At 40.0% G+C, this 21,212-nt stretch overlaps 1 protein-coding gene across 1 annotated transcript in view; it reads left to right on the top strand.

The window, feature by feature from the left end:
• The window catches only part of NUDT14 (nudix hydrolase 14), a 60,677-nt gene extending 39,710 nt beyond the window's left edge, over window positions 1-20,967 (top strand). Inside the window, exons 3-5 of the mRNA XM_063399513.1 lie at window positions 2,656-2,720; window positions 7,469-7,706; window positions 18,012-20,967. Coding sequence (XP_063255583.1) covers window positions 2,656-2,720; window positions 7,469-7,706; window positions 18,012-18,252 — 544 coding nt within the window. The 3' untranslated portion in view covers window positions 18,253-20,967. The remainder of the gene's footprint in view (window positions 1-2,655; window positions 2,721-7,468; window positions 7,707-18,011) is intronic.
• The last annotated feature ends 245 nt before the right edge of the window (window positions 20,968-21,212 follow it).

Genomic DNA, 21,212 nt, shown 5'->3' with positions numbered 1-21,212 from the left:
CTTGTATAGTATTACTTTTAGGGAATGTGGCTGGGCTTTTTTTTTCTTTTTTCTTTTCTAGTGCTTCTGTGGGGTTTTCCCAAATGTACAGCTTTGGCTACATCTCTTTTCTGTATCGTTTAGATGTGGAGATGCTCACAAAAGTTCTTGTGGATGTTTTAATTTTTTATATGTTTACTTCTCGCTTAAAAACTGTGTATATAATACCCCAAAAAGTAGGTCTGGTCTGGTTGTAATATTTTGAAGGGAATTGTCTTGAAACATCAAACACCTCTGTAATACCCCAGGGTATGGTACCACTGAAAGATGTATATGGACCTACTAATAGATTTGTAGTAGTTCTTTTTGGCCGCCTGCATCATCTATAAAAATAGCAATCTCAAACTAATTTTGTTGTGAGTTCTTTGTAGAATGGTTTAAAACTCCAGAAGACAAATATATTCCTTATAGGCCAGACCAATCATTTAAACCCACATTTGGGTCATTATAAAGAAACTGATTGAAAATGGGAGTAAGGCTCCTCTACTTAGCTCAGTTGAGTTGTCTTGCTCTAACTTTGTGTAATATTCAAATACCTGTCCTGAATGCAGCCCTCAGTGGGTTTTCAGAAGTTACAGACCTGGTGACCTGTGGAAATATTTCACGTTATGTTGTTTCTTGTGAACAAAGAAAGAGTGAATGGCATTCCCAGTGTTACCCCCCCTCCTAAGAAGGTATAATTCTGAATTTTCTCTTCCATGACTTTCCAACTCTGACAGGAAACATTAAAACTTGTGTGTTGTGGTTTGTTAAAACATGTAAATTTCTGTTCAAAATAGTTTGTCAATCTCTCAGAAAATTAGAAGTAATTAAATAGAAAGTTCTACAGATTTGTGCCATTTCTGTACCCTCTCATCTCAAGATGGTGTGAGAAGCAGACAATTGTAATAACTTGCTGCTACTCCTTTCCAGCTAATTTGATCTTGTTCCTTAATTCTGACAGATTGTTTTTAATTTTCCCATCTGTTCCATAAAAATCTCAAGTGATTGACTCCTAGGAAAAAATAATGTCTAATAGCTGAGCCATTTTTAATGAGTTGGTATGAGTTATTTAATGAGACGTGCTGAAGAAGGCAAGCCAAAGGAAAGACTGGGCCTGGGGTGGAGGATGTAAAGAAAGGTAAAGGGCAACCATCTGCTTCAGGAAGCTTCCACTCTTCATCAGCAGCTTTAGGCTGCTGCTCTCTCCAGTTTCAGGCAGTGCCTGTGGACAAAACAACAAAGGTTCAGTAGCAGTAATTCCTTTTCCCCTTTTATTTAGAGCAGTGTCTGCCCTCAGAAGAGAGGAACAGTCATGAAAAGAAAAAAAAATCAAAGAATAAAAGAATAATATTTAAGTAACTTTAAAAATATTATGGTCTGTGGTTTAACTTCATTTCTTCAGCAACCTACACAAACTCCCAGATATTCCAGAAAGAACCCTAGTGCCAGGAAACAGAGTGAATGTTCCCCTCCAGCCTCTCTGCAGGCTAAACCCTTAACTTTAAAATTGCCTGCAAATGGCATCTCCCAGAGCAGGAAGCCATCAATATACAGTACTGGTCTTTGAGAATAGCAAGCATGAATATAAATACTAACATCTGGACTTCTCCTTTCTGTTTTGGTTTTTATATATTATTAAAATAAACATTAACATTATTTTTAATAATCATCAGATAGCATTTTCTTTGGCAGCTCGAGACTTCATTATTAAATCAAATAGTGAAAATAAATATACAGTTCTTTTACAAGGAAAGTTGAAAATTTGACTCAACTCTGCAAATATGCCATTGTGAGTCTAATCTATTGTAGAGTTCATAGAATAATGAATTAATGTCTCGATTGCATAGAGTAAGGCAGAACAAATGAGAGAATGCTGCCATGGTAATGAGCAAAATATACACTTGTTTTTTCAGGTGGCAGTAGGCTACCAACTAAGGAGAAACACTTTTGTCTGCATTTTGTTAAACTAGTAAAAGAGAGTGTGTTAGGCAAGCAGAGAACATCAGACACATCCAGAGCATGTCCAAATAATCAGCCCGCCAGGTGTCCCCATGACACATATTGCAAGCAACCAGAGAACCACTGAATGTAGCAGTTGAAGCTACTGGTTTAAATTGGTACAAAAATTGGACTTGGATGGTGTCTGTTTTGAAACCTGAGCTCAGCAAGTAGCTCAGATAGGAGATGCTCTGTGCTTATACAGAAGTCACTGGTTCTGAATGAGACTAGACTGTGCCTGAGGTTTTGACTATCCTAATTTGAGACTGATACAAGGGGAAGAAATGTTTTTATTTGTAACGAATTTTTGCTTTCTAGTATCAGTGTTCTTAGACTGGAAGAGAGGGGTGGTGGTTGTGTTCCTGTTGGGAAGAAGGAATTGATTGGTCCTCATTTTGCATGCCAGGGAACAAAAGGGACTTAATTTTGAGCAAAATTGTAATGAGCTTTGGGAACATGACCCATTATCTGTCCGTCTAGATGGATTTTGGACAAGGACCTTGTGTTGTGGCCTTAGTAATAAATCCTACATGTATTTATGTAGATGAAATTAAATTCACAAGATGTAAGTTTAATAGTTCTGCATTAATTCTTCATAAAGCATTGATCTTTTGTTTTTTTTATTTTCCTCCTCAGTGTGTCAATCCTGATCTTTAATACTTCTCGGCAGTGCTTTGTTGTGGTGAAGCAGTTCCGCCCAGGTAATCCTCTTTTTTAGATTTACTTTTGCTCTCTAGTGAAGCAAGCTTTTAAGGGTTTAGCAGTTAAAAGTTGGTGCATCTGTGGTGATAAAATCTTTGTTCTATATTCTGTTTCTTTGTATGATAGCCCATCCTTTTCAATAACTCAGAATTTCTAACCAGGGAAATTTCCATTACAGATGAAACGAATGATCAGGGTTGTCTTGCATTCTGCTTTTGGGCTGGTTATTGTCCTCTTTTGGATGAAATGACAAACAGCTTTACAATGATTGTTCAAGAAATTGCTTTAATTTGAAGTTCTTCTTGACCTACTTGCACAGCATTTTCCTTTTTGTTTTGTTTTGTCTTAAATATTCTTTTTATTTGTACTGCCTTATTGTGCAATGTATAGTTGGGTATTTAAAATGAGGGAGATTCAGGACTCTATGCTTTTTCACTAGTATGTGCACAGCTTAATTTTACCAATTATCATGAATTTAGGTTAATATACATTTTTTTCTGAGTTTTTGTATCCGTTACTTCAACTCAAAGCAGTATTTACTTTCTGGAAGTTAAAAATGAAGTGCATATTCTTTGCATGTTAATTAAAAGAAATGACAAGGTATTTCACTGACTGTTGCTAAGAGACCATTTCAAGACTGCTCATGGTAGACTTCATAGAAAACTTTCTAGGGCAGTGTCACACTGCCCTTTCTTCCTGAAGTGATTACAGCCTCTCCAGTGCTGTGCAGCAGTGTTACACTGACAGTGCATCCTTCTCATCAGGTGCTAATTGACTTGTATAAAGTGTTTGGTTATTTGTTCATCACTAATCCACTGTCTTTTGTTTGCCAGCGAATAAATGGTTCCCATAGCTCTTGCTCTCTTTGAGGCAATCTTGGGAGAAGCCTTCCTATATGTGCATGCATATATATATAAAAATATATATATAGATATGTATGTATTGAGCAACAACACATTCATTGCATTATCTCTATAAAAGTGTCAAATCAGCCTCAAAAGACTGGAGTTAAACCATTCCAAAGGCTGGAGCTGCTCAGACACTGGCCTCAAGCACAGTGGTCAGTCAGACACCCCACAGCAGTTCAGAGATCACAACCATGCCCTGCCATTCCTCATGTCCCTTTATTTATAACTGTATCTCCATTCCATGGTTATTGTGTGCCCTGGTGCCTGTTCCACAAAGCAAAGACAAAGGCTGAGGCTTTTCTCATTGCAGATCCTCCCAGGGTCCCCCCAGGAAGGTGAACACTCTGTGTGAGTGAACAGCCACCCCTCGCTCTCCAGGCTCATCCCTGCACGTGTGCTGGTGCCATGTGTGCTCACCTTTCCTCAGGCTGTGCTGGCAGCAGCAGCTTTTCCCACTGCTGGCTGTGCTGCTGTAAAGGCACCCATCCCTCCCTGCCTGTGCATTCCCAGCCCGTTCTGTTGGGCAGCAGCAGCCCTTCTGCAGCCACAGCAGAATGGCTGCAGACAGGAGGTTTTGAGGATCAGGGAGCTGAAGGAGTTCATGCTGACTTGAGGGTGGCAGAAGCACATAACCAGTGAGGCAAACAGTGTGCTCTGGGCTTGGATCATCTTGAATGAGCAGGAAATCACACATTTGGGAGGAGCAAAGAGAAGAAACATGTATCTCTGCATATGTTCCTCACCGGTGACTAATTTGCAAAGGTATTGGTCAATGCTTATTTTGGTAGTCAATGGACCACACATTTTCAAATACAATAAAATGATATGTTGCTAGGGTTGGGACCTGTGAATATGTACTCTGGTTTATTCACTGTAAGTATAATGATCTTTCAATGGATTGTGATGTTTGTTTTTCCACTGACTTAAAATAAACAGTATCAAAGATTTGAATCATCAGCCATGTTCTGTTTCAGGAGATACAAAACACCAGTACAGTCAGAAGTTTAGAGAGGAGCCAGCACCTTCCCAGAGAGCAAAAGCCCACTGGCTCCTTAGTCCCTACTGTTGTCTTCTTCTGTTTAGGGATAGCAAACAATCCCTGTGTGTGTCACCTGCAAAGGCTGCTTTTAATAACAGCAGTGATCTTATTTGCTCCATTTGATTGAACCATCAATCCTTTGTCCCACATCACAGAAAGGAAAATGAGAACATCAGTTCTGCTGGGGTTTCCACTCTGAGTGGAAACTTCCTTCCAGCTGAGTGGCTCCACGGTGATTAGTCCAGATGTGGATTCCATCACTTCCTTGGGAAGCCTTTTCCAAAGCCTGACAACCCTTTCTGTTGTCATTCTTCCTCATGTGCAACCAGAAGCTCCCCAGCACAGGTGGATTGCTCACCGTGCTGCTGCTCACAGCTGTGTCCATCTGGCTTTGGAGGAGACTGCCCAGCAGTGATGCAGTGGCAGTTCCTGGCCAAGGAAGTGCCAGAAGACAAAGACAATGGACATGGAGCAAGTGGGTGGGTGACTGTGCTGGGGCTTCAGGATTCTGCTTTCCAAAAGCTTTGTGCATTTGCAAAAGATGACAACCTGTGGTGAGGAAGAGGAGGGTCACAAGTTTCCCTCCAAAGAGTGTGCCTTATCTAGTAGGTTACACACTGCTTTTCCATCCAGTTCTTTATCAGCCAGTGCATCACTTGTGCAGTCAGTTTTGCACCATCAAGAGGGTTATGGAAGATTCTCTGTTCCCTGATATTAGCAGGCAGCTTGGCTTTCTAGGCTTTGCTTATCTGTGAGAGATAAATTGAGTTTGAAACTTTGCAAGTCAGGTGATATTAAATTCATAATCAGACTCCTTGGCAAATGCTCTAATATTTGAGCTCTTACAGAAGTGGCTGGGACTGCTTCTTTTCTTCCTTATCTACACAGAAAAACTGTTCCTGGGCTTGAAATATGGGTGTATATCACAGGACTTTGCTCTGCAGAGGACTGCTGGATTAGGTCCTTCTGGGAATGTAGGTTTTGATCTCCATGGAGCCCGGTTGTGCTGAGGGAGAAGGAGAAGGCCAGGTGCCTGATGGAATGACAGGATGAGTTTCAGGGATACAGAAGACTTTTAACACTCTTAAGTCACAGTTTCATATTTCTGTACCCCACACTCTTACCTGCATTCTGTTCTAGTGCCCAAAGCCTTTAATGGGATGCATGTGTTGTTCCTTTTTAAATTATCTGATACGGGTATGTCAGTACTAAAAAAGAAATAAAACTTTCAGAGGATTTGGCTTGTCTCAGACAAATCTTGGATGTGGTTGTCATTTATGATAATTTTCCTAGCTTTCTGAAGTTTTTGGAATAATGACAATAGACACCCTTCAAGGAGCTGTCCCTTAGAGCTGGCAGGGATTTTTTTTTTTTTTTTTGCTTCATGCTGTGCTTTAAAAAGAAAACTGAGCTCTAAGTCATGTCTCTCAAGTAACAAATGGAAACTGCGATCCGCTCCTGTTTGAATCTCAAAGACCTAAGACTAGGAGCTTTAAAAGTTTTAACTTCTGGAGAAAGATTAGATTTTGGATATTGGACTGATCTGGACATCTCCCTTTGAAGTGCAGGTCTTGCTCTTCCACACTTCTGAGGTGTCAAAACAAGCAGTGCAGAAGGAGCCCAGGCACAAATTTCTGGGGTGTAGACTCTGCCTCAGAGACCAAATGCTTAAGAAGTCACTGTGGTACTTCACTGTTGTGCAACATTTCTCTAGAGACTTTTTTTAGAATACCAAGCTACAATATCTGGAAGGACAAAAAGTTGCCTATTAAACCTAAGTTCTTATATATCAATTCTGCAAGATTTAGAATGGCAAATAAAAGATAAACTGATATGAAAATCATGTTACGTGTATGTAAAATATGCATGTAAAATATTTTAATGGAGTAAAAATAGGTTCAAAGTTTAAAATAGTTTTATTCAGTGTGGTTTATTCTCTTGGAAACCTTTCATGAAAAGCAAGGGGATAGACATAAGGACATTTCAAGGAATAAACAAGTGAAATTGTACCTGTATATTAAAGTTACAGTGATCTGGAGTTGTCTGTCCGTAGGGATTCTTTGTGTGTTGACATCCAGTCGAGCAGTTCTCACTCAGGCAAATTTTCTGTTGACATCAGTGAGAGCTTTTGCTTAAATAAGGACTAAAATCTGACATTTGTACTTTCTTTAGGAGTGCATTACAGTGGCAGCTGTTTGTAGATTAGTTCAAGAAGTCTTTTTCAGACTCCACACAGGAATCTGTGCAAGGAACTGTATGTTCAAAAGAGGATTTTTTTTTTCAGACAAACATACATGCTTTTCATACCCTTTCTAAATAACAGCTGAGTTGACAGGCTGAAAGACTCATCATTGTGCACATGGTGCTTTATGTGCAACCCAACTTTCCTGCAAGATAACTGCATAGTTTAAATTAAATCCCAATATCCACATTGCCCACCAAATGGAAGCTGTATGGTGCTTCTGGCACTTAGATTTCTTGGATGAACTAGCTTCCTTTTTCATTTTTTATTTATTTTAAGGTGTGCATGAATTCATTTCAGATGATGTAAGTACAAGTAAGAGTTTAAAGAATAATTTTACAGACATTGCAAGAGAACCTTTGTTTTTTTGAAATTCCAGTTTTGTGTGTCATTACTTTAACAGATAACACAGCTGAACTCCTTGTAACTCTCAAGTACTCTCATGGTTGTTAATTTCCAGGCAAAAATGCTCTACCACCTTTTTTTATATTTAATATGAAGAGACTAACATACTGCCCCTTGTTTCTTTTTCTTTTGTCTTTTGGGGTTTTTTTTAAGCTGTTTACATGTGTGAAGTAGAAAGGCATCATCCTCAAGTCTTTCAGAATCAGGACAAGGAGAGCTTCCCTTCCCTGGAGAATCCCTTACCCGCTGTGGTTGGAGTGACCTATGAGCTCTGTGCTGGCATTGTGGATAAGCCAGGCCTTTCTTTAGAAGAAATTGCCTGTGAGGAAGTCTTGGAAGAGTGTGGCTATCGTGTTTCCACTGCAGACCTCAGGAGGATCACCTCTTACAGGTACACAGCAGCGACTTACACCACTTTGCATTTCGCTGTTTCACAGATTGCTAAGTGGCCTGAATGTTCCCTCTTGCCTTGTTTAAGCAGTGTGTTGGAGAAATGTGGGAATCTGAAGGTACAAGAAAGGTGTAATGTTTAGCAAGTGAGAGGAGTATTTATAGAAATGTAAGGAATTAGAAATATATGATCAATATGATAATTATGAGATTGAATTCCCAGGAAGAATCATACTACTGTGACATATTCCAGAGATTATTAGAACAGGGAAACTGAGCACTGGGTTCTTCAGAGCAGTTTGTTACAGCACTAGAAAACAGCCCATCTTCACTGTACTGGGTGTTTTCCATCTCTGATTCTTATTATTAAAATTAACAATACAAAAGTCCCAAGATGCTCTCTGATTAATCTTTAACATGATTTTGCAGAAGCATGAGAACCTGTGGCATTAGATCTCTTCATAATGTTTGGTCTGTAATTAAAGCTTCTTTGAATTGGACCATAATTATTGCTATACATGAAGATTATGTTGATTTGACTGTGAAAGTTATTACATTGTATTTTTGCAGGATTTCAAATAGTTATAGAAATAGTTTTTATCATGTTTTAAAACATTTATTAGGAGTAAAGGGAAAAATTAATATGTAAGTGGAAAAATACAAAATGTAAGTTGTTGGTGAAAAAAAAGCCCTCAAGAGAAACTTTGCACACAGCTTTAATCCTATTATATCTCATTCCCAGCTTTTAGTATTGTTATCCAAAATGTATGTATGTTTGTATTTTACAGAGAAAGCAGCAGGTTTTTTACTTTCTTTATTTTACTTGACATCTCCATTGAACTAGGCACTGTCATTGGTTTTTAATTTGGGAATTGAATACAAATCCACAGCTGTCAATCCTGGCAAATGTTATTTCCTGCTGGATTAACAAGCAGTGCTTCTGTTGAGGGGAGGGGGTGAATCACAGGAGCTGTCTTTTACAACTCATTGAAACCAGATTAAGGGTTTGTTCTACTGAAAGAAAAAGTGTCTTCTAGATTTATGAGCAAAAGCTGTCTATAGAATTTCATAGGTTGGGTGACACTGACAGGCTGCTGCATGCAGATATATACATATGTATATGTATGTATGTATGTGCATACAAATGCAAAAGAGGAAAAGTACAATACAATTCCTGTAGAAAGTTGTAGATATAGTGTAGAAGTTTGACTCAATATTAATGATTTATATCTGCCTAAAACGTTCTGTGTTTTTGTGTTGATAAGTGTCTTTGTATGTTACAGGTGGTTGTTTGTTCAATTGCTTTTTAGTTTTTTAATTGCACTGACTTGTGAAGAGTGTATACAATGGGGGTTTTCTTTGTTGAGACCCTTGCAAAGAGCTCATAATCCTCCATTGTCCATGTGGACACAGCTTTCTGCCCATGGAGATCCATGCTGAAGTCAGAAGGGCCTGTATAATTTTTACATTTTTAAATTAATACAAAAGGTTAAAGCCTCAAAGATGATATTTTAAAGTTTTTTTAAGGATTGGCATATCTTTCTGATCCTTGAGGATTTGATGCAAAGACAGGAACTAATCATTTCATTCGTGGTCTCCTAAGGACATTTTTTTCTGTAATGGCTATACTACATATAAGAATTCCTGGGCTTTTTCCAAGTGCAGCAGGTTTTTCCAAGTGGTTTATGCTGCTGTTTCATGGTGTGACTGTCAATACAAAGCACAGGCATAAAGCATTGCATTAATGCATATGCATGCCATTACAATTGCAATGCATCCTGCATTTCTGCTCTTATCTCCCATCCCAGTAATCTGTGTAATAGTTGCTCTGCATTATTTATTGATGCAGTGCCTCAGATCAGAGTTTTGGGGGCCTCTCTCTAGATGGCTCCTCTTCCAAAGATCAGCCTCAGCTGGACTGGCACCAGTTGTGACAAATGTGCATCTGTGCTTTCTCTCAAATCTGATCGTTCCATGGCCTCTCTTGGAGGGTTTTAGCATTCTGTCTGAAGTGTCTTATCTGTCTGTACCACAAGCAACTTTGCCCTCATGTCTTGCCTAAATTTCCCTTTCTTTACTTCAAGACTGACACTTACTACTCTGTCCCCAGTGGGCATGAAGTACTTCTGCATTTCCACCCATTTGTTAAAACATATTCCCTTTGCTTTATTTTTGCCTGTACAAAACTATTTTAGTTGATTTAGTCTTTCTCTTCAGATCATGTTTTCTAGGTATCTGATCACTCCTGCTGTCCTCTGCCTTCCCTCCATCTGGTCTGCATATTTTTTAAAAGTTTAGTGCCCAAAGTGAAGCACAGTACTTCAGTGGGGGCTGTCCTGGATAGGGAGAAAGCATTATCTCCCCTAGTCTCACAGATCATTTCTTATACACTGGAGTTTGTTGTTTGCCTTTTTTGCAGAGGCATTTACATTACTGATATAATTTATCTTCCCCTATCTCAGAACTAGGAACTGAACCTGATGATCCTTGTGGGTCCCTTCCAACTCAGAATATTCCGTGATTCTGCATTGTCATTCACCTCTTGTCCATATTCTGCATCATCACAGCCTTTGATCTGAAAGCAGGGAGTTGTATTCCTAATGACACCCCTTTCTGGAATCAGTCATGAGAAGGAAATTGCCTGCCTGGAATAAAAGCAGGAGTTGAGCTAGGCCTGACAGAAGGGCGTGAAAAGCCAAAGACACATCAAATGTAAAAGGAGAAATGGTTTTGGCTTGAGAGGTCAATACAGTTCTGTGCCTAATGGATTAAGAAAGATGGAGCATGGACAATCCATAGGGAGAACTTAACTATGGGGAAAAATTGAATATGAAAACCTTGAGTGGAAAAAGGGGAAGAAGAGCTGAAGGAACAATGCAGAGAAAAATCATAGGCTGAGACCTAAATGGACCTGGGGAAAGTACACTCATTGTGGTGAAGAATTCTCTGTAAGGAAATGAGGAAAGTACTTAGACTGTATTCAACTTTGCTCTGTTCTCAAGTAGTAGGAACTGTATAAGTTAGAGGTAATTTGAAGATAGCAGGGATTTTCCTCCTTTATTATCAGAGCCTGTAGCTGTGGTTTTGGGGGAATTTTTTTCAGTGGTTCTTAGCTAACCTGAGAAGTGTGACCTCAGTACTGCTACAGGTAATTCATAAACATGCAGGTAACGCACTGGACCCCCCCTCTGTCAAAGCTCCAGTGACTTAATGCTCATCACATAGAAGTCAGACACTGAATTAAACAGATCTCAGATTTAATTACCTTGAATGATCCACAGAGGAGCTGTGGAGTCAATGAGGAAATCAGGAAAGAAGCCAGGAGCTGGGGAATTTACACCATTTGAGTAAGAGCCTTTGGAACAAATGGTTCCAGCAGCAGGACAGTATGGTGTGGGTGAGTGAAGGAGGCTGGATTGGGGGCAGATAACAAGAAACACAAACATATTTAGAGGAACTTGACTGGAGGAGGACACAGGAATCACACTTCAAAAATCAGAAATATCTGTTCCTATTATAGAAAAATGCCAGACAGGAGGTGAACTGAAATGCAGATGGTTCATGTTGCTCTGTAGACAGAGGAGGGATCATTCTGAAAAGAAACTGTATTGTTTGCAGCCTGTGTGGTGAGTTTAGTATCATCGCTGCACAAATTTCTGCTTTTGTGCTTGGCATTCAGTAACTTCATTTTGGTATTGCAAAAGGTTGGTTTAAATTATGGCAGCAGCTAATTCACTGTTGGAGACTTTCAGGAAGTTTTGGTGGCTGCAGGTGTCTTGAGTTCCTTTCAGTTGTATGTATGGCATCAGTCAAAAATAGCATAAGGGGTTGATGTGACGGGTGTAAAGGAATTACCTGGTTCAATTATAAAATAACAAAATGAAGCTAATCCTATGGTAGTATAATTATAAACAGAGGGTTCATGAAGGTCGAAGGTTGTGGTTAAATTCAACAATTTTAAAAGCTCTAAAAGAAATCTGTGAGCTTCCCTTGATGTTTGGGGTGGTTTTTTTCACAAATGCAAAATTGTTTAAGTCAACATCTTACCTTGGACTTACTCATATACCAGATATAACAATTTTTCTATCTGTCATGGTATCCCAGCAGTTTTCTGACTGAATCCCATGTGCTGAAATTCAGCTGTGAGTTAGTTTCTTTGGCTGAAGTACTTCCAGCTATCTGCCTTGAGACTTGTTTTCTTACAAGACAGGGGCAGGGAAATAAGTTGTCATCGTTGTTGTTGTCACTGATGTTATTGTTGCTATTGCAAAGTATTTTCTTTTAGTTCTGGAAAATGTTGGTTGCCTTGAAGAATATTTATAAAATTAATTTGGCTTCAATAACACCTCAGAACATCAGGGTAGAGTTGAACCAGAGCTTCTGGTTCAACTTTCTTTTCCCTTCATTACATCTTTATTTTCTCCCAGAGGCTGTAAAAAACTCTTGGCTCTGACCTGGATCAAATAGGTTCTCAGCCCCACTGCAAAGAAATCAGATGGATTAAAAGACTGACTGTATTAAAATAGGTACTTCCTTTAATCTTCCTACCGTTGATTTTTTTCCCAAAGTGTACAAGAAGAGCATTCAGAGAATTAATATTGGATGTTCCAATTACTGTGCCATGGCTTTTAGCCTCTGTGCAATGAAGTAAAAATGGTTTGTATTCATAGGTTTTTGTGTAGAAGGAATAATAGCCCTGAAAATGTTGGAGTGCATTATAATTAGAAAGATCACCTGCTAGTACACCTGTTGGGTGATAGCATAATGTAATATAATTTTATGTTAATTACTTCTGTGCTTTTTTCCCTGCACCTGCTGCTTATAATGTCAGAACTGTACAAAGGTCCTAAGAAGTGACAATAGGAGCTACACTGATCATCAGTTTACATGTTGCATGCCTAACTGGATATTGATTTAAACATAAATAACAGAGATTTGTGTCACATTTATTTGTAAACATGAATTATACATTCACTCTAGACCCAAATTCTGCATCCAGATGGCTTATGTCTTATAAAAGGATATATTGCTTTCAGGAATTTTCACATTAATTATGTAAGATTAAAACAAATATATATATATTTCTGTGTTAATAAGAATGTTGATTGTTTATAGATTTTGTATTTTTTTAACATTAACACATTACAAGAAATTTAGCTTTTAATTGCTGTCTATCAGAAATCTGAACTAAAAGTAATAAGTCTTCACAAGGATAAGTCAATTTATTTGTCCCCCATGTTGCAGCAGAGGAGCAGAGGATAAAATACTGTTTATATTCTCATACATGCTTGTTACTTCAAATTAAAAATATATTTACAAACATGATAGTTAGGAATGAGATAATTGGTTGGCATAGGCAAGCACCCAGACATGAGAAAAAGACAAAGCTAATCTGAAACGGAAGCTTTGAATTTTGGCCCTGATTACCAACGTGTTTGTGTGTGGACATGCACATGTGTGTGCACACTCAGTGTGAAGAAAAAATCCACAAACCCAATCTTACTTGTGGCTCCAGACACTACTAAACTCTTTTTTAAAGCCATAAGATACTGTCCCACTTCTGATAGAAAATGTATGTACTGTGTCCTTATGCTCATGAACCTAGAACAAGTGAAAAGTCCCAAGTGGTGAGCTCGATTTCGTGCGCTGTGTATTTCCTCCTGCATTTGATAAAAGGGAAGGGTTAAACAAAGGCTCTTGGTGGCTGCTATTGCCGTGTTTCCAAACCAGAGTGGAGTGACAGTGTGCCTGCTGTGTTTCCCCTGGTCTGAGGAGAAGTGGATGGAAATGCTGCAATTACAGCCTCGTGCTGCCGGCCAGTCCCACCCTTGCACGGGAGCTGAGATGCGCTTCTCATTCTGCAGAAGCTCCTTCTCTGCTGTGGCGCTGCCTAAAAGTGTGTTGCCCAGGGCTTTAAAAGCCATAGCATGATTTAATCTCACTGTTTGAGTGTTTTATTCAAAATGAAATATGGGAAGGCAGCATACAATCTTGTTTTGATGTGTTAAACTTATATATAAGTTATTATTATGATGAAAACCATACGACTTTGGTATCCTTACTTTGACATGCTTACATTCCTAGACTTGCTGTTGTCAAAGGTAATGGAGGTTTCTAACTGTCTGAAGCAAGGCAGAAAGTTTAGTGCTAATAGAGTTTTGGGGTTTAAAATCTCTCTGTTGAAATTACAGGGCTTGTGAGCTTAAGCCCTAATGACTTGACAAGGAGTATTTGTCAGCCACGTAGCTGTTAATTGGAACGACCATAAACTCCTGGAGGAAAGTGATCCTCACGATAAAGAGGCGAGGAAAAGTGAGCTGTGTTTTGTGTGGATCATTTGCCTTTGTCCCACAGTGGCAAATAAGTCAAGCATCAGAATACAGCTGGAACAGTCAGCCAGGTCAAGCTAGGCTTAGTAAGTCTGGGTGAGTGTGAGCCATGGCATGCCGGGTTTGGGCAGCACGGTGCTAAACCCTGGACTGGCACCAGAGCCTGAAGTCTCTCCATGGGCTGGTGCTGAGTTCAGGCCTGCCCACCCTCCCCCAGCCAAGCCTCCCTTGTCCCGGGAAGGCACCTTTATCAGGAAGGTGGCTTTCCCAGGCTGGAACTCATCCCTTGCAGTTTGGGTGTGCTGACCCCTGTGATTTCCACAGATGCAAAGCTAATGAATAGAGCTGTAATCTGTTAATAGGTGACTCATTTCAGGCCATGGCAAAAGTGTTTTATTTGTAGTGGGAAATACTGGGGTAAGGAAAAGTGTATGTCACAGATGTGGGATAGAAGAAGATGGTAGCAGAAAGAGGAGTATAAATATGATTAAAGGCACATCAAAATTCCTTAAAGAGCATACTCATAAAGTTAGTAATTGTGCAAAAGCAGAGGAAATTCCTAGTGACAGATAAACATGAAAGCACACTGCAAACATAATATTTCCTGTAGCCTATTCACTAGTCAGACCTACCTTCTCCCTCTCTGCTCTCTTCCTCCTCTGCCCCAGTGCCCAAAATCACTGAAATGTACAATGTTTTGCAAGATTATATGGAAAACCACTTTATTACTTCATCCGGAAAAGCTTCAAAGCAACAAACCTAACTTCTGATTTCTGTAAAACCAAAGGTACTAAGACAGACAAAATGTGAATAGCATTGATTTTTGTGTAATTTTCTAAGGACAAGCAGGAAACATTAGCAGTCTGGAAATGTCGTGAAAGGCAGCAGTATGCAATACTGGAGAATATTTAATTTAGTAAAGGGCAGCCCATGTGGATCTATGCAAAAAAATGATAAACTGGCAGTGTAAGCCAGAGCACTAAATCTCAAGCGAAAGAAAGGTGCCTTTTTTAAGAATTAAAATGTATTTCTGTATCTTTCAACTTCTTTCTGAAACCATTGAAATGGTCTTTTAGAATCAGAGAGTAATGGAATACACTGAGTTGGAAGGGTCCCACAAGGGTCATCCAGTACAACTCCTGACCCTGCACAGGACACTCCAAGGGTCACACCCTGTGCCTGAGAGTGTTGTCCAAGTGCTTCTTGAGCTCTGGCACGGTTGGGCCTGTGACCACTGCTCTGGGGAGTCTGTTCCAGTGCCCAACCACCCTCTGGGTGAAGAACCTTTTCCTATTCTCCATCTAAACCTCTCCTGACTCAGCTTCATGCTGTTTCCTCGAGTCCTATCACTGGCCACAGGAGTGAAGAGATGACTGTCTGTCCCTCTGCTGCACCTTGTGAGGATGTTGAGGACAGAATCCAGCACTGCCCTTGGTAAACTCCATATAATTGGTGATTGCCCATCTCTTAATTCGTTGAGGTTTCTCTGCAGGGCTTCTCTGCCCTTGAAGGAGTCAACAGCTCCTCCCAGTTTGGTATCATCAAATCAGGAGGAACTGTCAACTCCCTTGAGAGAGATTAGACAACAAATTAAAGCAGTGAATGTGTTCATAAATAACATCCTGCAACAGTCTGCAAAGTCACCATCTAAATAGTGAAGGGATTCTAGGCAGGCTTAGAAACATTAGATTTGCTGGTTTGGGAAGGAAAGAGTAGAATAGCATGTAATGAGTATTAATTATTCATACTGGCATCCTTTAATTTTATTTATAGCTCATTTGGAAGTTTGTATTACTTTGTAACTAATATTTTGTGGCAAAGTTGCACCAGAGATGACTAAGTTAGTTAATTAAGTAAGAGAAAATGATCATGTGGGTATGTCCTCCTTTGAATATGTATTGTTACAGATTTTTGATAGTTTCTGTAGTTAATTATATGCCAGTAGATGTGAAAAAATACCATAACTTTGGGCATCATAACAAAGGAGAGACCTTGATGTCCAGGACTTGTACCTTTTCAAGTATATTAAGTGTAGTAGCTACTCTTGATATATTTAGTTCATAACAAGAGAGTATCTTATGAATAAGTACAAAGAAATTACACCATATGGGAATCACCTCCTGCTATTTGAGCTGTGGTGTCAAGAACCTGAGTCTTACAATGTAGCACCTTGGAAATTGGTTTTCCTTTACTTTAGAGAAAAGATGTGTGGAAAGTGAACTGACTTCCACAGCTGTAGCTGTTTCATAGGGAAATGGCCACAGGTCTATAGAAGGAGATTATGCCGTAAATGATCAATCCAGAATATTCTTATAGAAGTACTTCTTATATAAATGTGCTGTTTCTACATATAACCTTTATATCATATCAAGTGGACATGGAAATACTCAGGTTAAGATCATTTTCATTCTCCAGGTGGGGCACCGCAGAGGAAAGTGTCAGAGTTAACACTCATCATAAATATCAGCACATTAAATGTATTATACACAGTCCTGTGTTTTTCATGGAACCAGTGGCAACCAGCAAACTGCATTCTTTGTCTTGCAGATTTTACAGTTGGTTAAAATGTGGATCAAAAAGACCAGTCCTAACACAGGAATAAAGAGAATGAAAGAGGTCCAATATCAATCTTCAGAGTTCCTGAAAATGCCAAAGATGGTTAAGTTTCTTTTCACAGATGTACAGAAATGATCCTGGAGGGGTGACACATCTTGTCCAAAGTCACAGAATGCAATAGAAGGAATTTTAGGAAAAGAATTCATTGGTCCCCTCTCTATTCAGTATTTTTAAAAAGTGTATATTGATGTAAGAAACCAATTTCAATTGTCCCTATTAGAAACCAACTTCAGTAGTCACTATTAATTCCCCAAACAAAATAATTGCCAGTGTTCTTAGAAAACTGAGAGACAAATGATTAATTCCTGCTATGGGGTGTGATGTGTGCTGGATTAACTGAAAGATTTAGTTGACTAATGGTTGGGTAAATCTGGATATACACTCTAAGATCATAACACTGCTGCAAATCTGAGAATCCTCTGTATGTGTAATAATATGGAAGCTAATTTTTCATCTTGCTCTAATGCCTCATTCATAGTTTCAGTGAACTTTGGATCCAGATTTAATGTGAAAAGTCGCTTGTAATCATGTGAAATGAAGAAATTGCGATTACAATGTGAATATTTTCTTGGAAGGACTAAATGAGTGGATTATGTACTTATCCCTTATTTAATAATACCTAAATTAAACAGTCCTAAGGAAATAGAGGATTAACAAATAAGAAGTATAATACACAGCAAGCAGTCTAGCTGAAGAAAGACTACATAATCTAAAATATCCTCAACTAAATCCACTGAAGCAAATGTAGCAGGGAGACTGAATTACTTTGGACATGTGCGTGCTTACAGTGGTCCATTTGGGTCAAGGCTAAAGTTCAGGAAGGATAGAGAGCGAGTCTCAGACTGCCTTTCCCTTCTTTACCTATCCAGTCCATGAGTGCAGGACTCCAGCTGTGAATGGACATAATCCTCTTAAGAGTAAAATATCTAAATATTTGTGTAGAAACAAGCAAACAAATGTAGCACGACAGCACACAGATACACTGGGGAGCTTCTTCCTGTTGTTTGTGCATCTCTGTGAGTCATCCTGCAGTTCTGCTCTCCCTGAGGTCAGCTGAAAGACCTTCTGTTGACTCCAGTGTGTGTAGAACAACAGTTCACCAATGCAAAGTCTTCTTTCTTTTTTTATTTTCTCCCAAATTCACATTTTTCCAAAAAATATATTTGAGTATGGATCTATTTTATATGAAACTGTATTCACATCTGTTGATATTTCTGCATGAAAGTTGCCATCACTTTCTGTCTCGATAATTCTGTCTCAGTCAATTTCTGTCTCACACATTAAGGACCCAGGTTTCCATTCCTAGCTCCTTTCTGCCTTCTTTCTGTCTAAAACAGAGTTTCCTCTCTGATTTTTTCCAGGTCTGGAGTTGGTGTGACAGGTTCTAGGCAAACATTGTTTTACGCAGAAGTAAACGACCAGATGAGAAGCAGTGGAGGAGGCGGCCAGCCTGAAGAAGGAGAGCTGATTGAAGTCGTGGAAATACCTTTAGGAGAATCCATGAAGTTTGCTTATGATGAGACTTTCCCAAAGACAATGGGTGTCATCTTCAGCTTCATGTGGTTCCACAACAACATAGCACCTAAACTACCCAAAAAGTAAAGCACCGTGATTTTAAGGAAAGCTTTTCTGCTGGTGCTCTGCCTGCAGAAGGCTGCAAATCTGCATGCCTCAATCAACTCAACTTCTCACAAGACAAATCTTTCTTCAAATAAATTCTGAAGTAAAATCCGAATTAAAATGTTCACACAATTTCCATTATTAGCAAAACACTTACTGGCATCCCTGGGGCCCGGATTTGACTTGGAGAGGCAAATGTTGATTTTTGTGCAAAGGTGAAGTGAATGTGTCCAGCTCTCCTTTGTCACAGCACTGTTCTGAAGAGCTGCCCAAGCCCTCAGCACAGCTGCCTCAGGAGCCTCTCACCGTGTGTGTGCATACTGGCAACTGTGTATTCATTGCTGGGTTTGATTTTTTTTATAGAAATAGAAATAGAAAGCATCAAACCCTAAATAGTCCCAGACACCTTAACAATGTTCCTGAGTTCAGCACAGCTTTCAGGGAGCAGCTTTCTCTGTGGTGTGTGGTTCCTGTGCAGAGGAGGCGTTTGCATTTCTGAACATGCAAACCTTTATTTCATAAGCAAACAGGTCTGTAAATCCTTCTGCTAATGTGTCACTCTGACAATGGAGCAGCTGTAAGATTATGTGCTCCTGTTTGTTCCCATCACAATGCTGGGCAGCAGTGATGGTGATGGAGGGGTGAAGGATGGGGGCTTCTGCTGGAACACATGCTTCTTTGTTTGCTTTTTGGGCAATACCAGATAAATTAGATCAAACTTTGTCCTCTAGAGTGGGACCAGAGAGGCCAAATTCTTTTAATTTAACCAGGAGATGACTAACACAAAAGATTTTTCTGAGGTTTTCTGTGGTCTCAATTTCCTTACCACCCAAATGGGAAGAATGGGACTTAGGCCTCAGATATAACTTTTTGGAATCTAAGGATTGGAAGTGTTTTATTGTGATTTTATCATGATTTGTGCATGGAAGCCTGTGCAACCTGCACAGACATATTGAGGACCACAATTGGATTTAATCAAGTGTCTAATTAGAACATATAGTACTTGTTGTGTCAGCGTAGTTTGGATGTGGACTCTTTGTCATGTGAAACTGTTAAGAGCATGAATGAAAGAGAATCAAGTCTGGCAATTTAATTATGCACTGGGTTATGTTATTCACTGACTTCTTAATCAACATGCCCACATTATATGTGCCTCCAGGAGTACTGAGGTGCTAAGTGTGTTTAGAAGAGGACTGCAAATATGCAAACTTGAACTTAACAGCTGAAATAAATGTAGCAGAGGTGTCTGATGGTGTCCAGTGGCTGATTTTAAATCACTGCATATCTCAATAGGTGTATAAATAAAAGGTTTTTTTAAAAAAAGCTTTTAGAATTGCTGCTTGCTGGTTCTCCTCCTGATAGGGAGGAAAGATCCTTGGAAAGCCACTGAAGAAGGGGCAGCCTCTGTCTGTGGAGTCAGACTTTTTGTGAAAGTTCAGACACAGCTGTGTTGAGCTGGGCCTGGTCCATGGTGAGTCAAGGGCTGAGTTATTGTGAGAAGCAAATAAATTCTGTCTGTCTGATGTATTTACATTGGAAGGTGTTTTAAGGTGGGGTCTCCGCTGCTCTGTCTAGTACAGTGTGTCCTGATTGCCGCTGAGGCTTTTATGAACTACTACAGTTCATAGAATAAATAATGCCTTTTATTCCAGGCTGTAGTTACAAAGTTTCTATTTGATTCCATCAGAACTGCTGGTCACACAGCAGCTTGTGTGCATACATGTCACAAGCCTTTTTTGTGTGTAATGCAGAAATTGGGAAAAATAACATATTTTGCCCCCTCCAAGGCGCTGTGACCGTGCCTCTTAACATACCAAACCTCCCCAGGGGCAGTGCCAGGCTTGCCAAAATGTGGCCCCAGCTGCTGGTGCTGGTCAGCAGGAGGCTGTTCCCCATCACTCAGCAGCCTGGGGGCTTGCAGGAGGTGTCTGCTGGGGACATGCAGGGTGACACCGAGGAGCCACCGCCACCAGAGCAGAGCAGAGGCTTCCCAGAGTGGGCTGAGAGCTGGAGGTCAGGGCCTGGGGAGAGGGGGATGTGACAGCAGGGAGGGAAGCCACAGGGGTGGCAGGGCGGCATCAGTGCTCTGCTTGCTCCGAGGCGACCTCACCAGCACAACCTACAGGCTCCAGAGTGCTTTTAGGCAGTTGATACTCGTGGATAATGGTGGAGGAGGGCAGTGGCATGAGCCGGGCATTCCCTCAGCACTTCTCCATGATGGAGGCAGCCAGACAAGAAGCACTGTCCCCACCTCCCCAGGGGTCTGCTGGGCACACACCTACAAACTCCTGGGGGACTGCAGTGGCTCTGAAGCCTTTACACCCCAAGGGATGCTGGACTCCATCCCTGTGCTCTGCCTCACCATCCCTGCAATGTGCAGTTCTCAAATGCACAAAACAGCCACACGATTACTTTAATTTTCTTCCACAGTTTGGGAATTTTCCACAGAAACAGCAGTATACTGAAAGCTGTGCATAAAGCAGTGGGGGATCTGGAGTTTGAATCTGCAATATTAAATATAAACGTGTCTTCAACCTCTTACTTTTTCCGTGTTAATTTTGCGGGGAGATTTTATGAGCAATTTGAAGGTTTGAAAATGTGGCATGAAGGGCTTGACCTTGTTGGGTTGGTTTGTTTGGGATTTTTTTCAATATGATTCATATTTATAAAAATAAAATCAGAACAATTCAGATGTCACTTCACTCGTCGGGGCTCATTTCAAAGATGCTAATTAGAGCAAATCCAATATACATTGGCCAAGCCAGGCAGGGAAAAAGTTCTTCTAATGGAATCTCGCAATCACATCTGCATTTTAGATGCATCCTCTGGTCGTGCCACCACACATACATCCATGAAGGGTGGGCAGATAGCATAAAGCAGGGTCCCCATTTGCTGCTAATGAGTACTGGCTCCAGCCTGCAGAACTCTGATCTGATCTCATC

This window comes from Prinia subflava, chromosome 5 (assembly GCF_021018805.1).
Source record: "Prinia subflava isolate CZ2003 ecotype Zambia chromosome 5, Cam_Psub_1.2, whole genome shotgun sequence".
NCBI classification, from domain to species: domain Eukaryota; kingdom Metazoa; phylum Chordata; class Aves; order Passeriformes; family Cisticolidae; genus Prinia; species Prinia subflava.
This window is presented reverse-complemented; position numbering and strand designations above follow the sequence as displayed.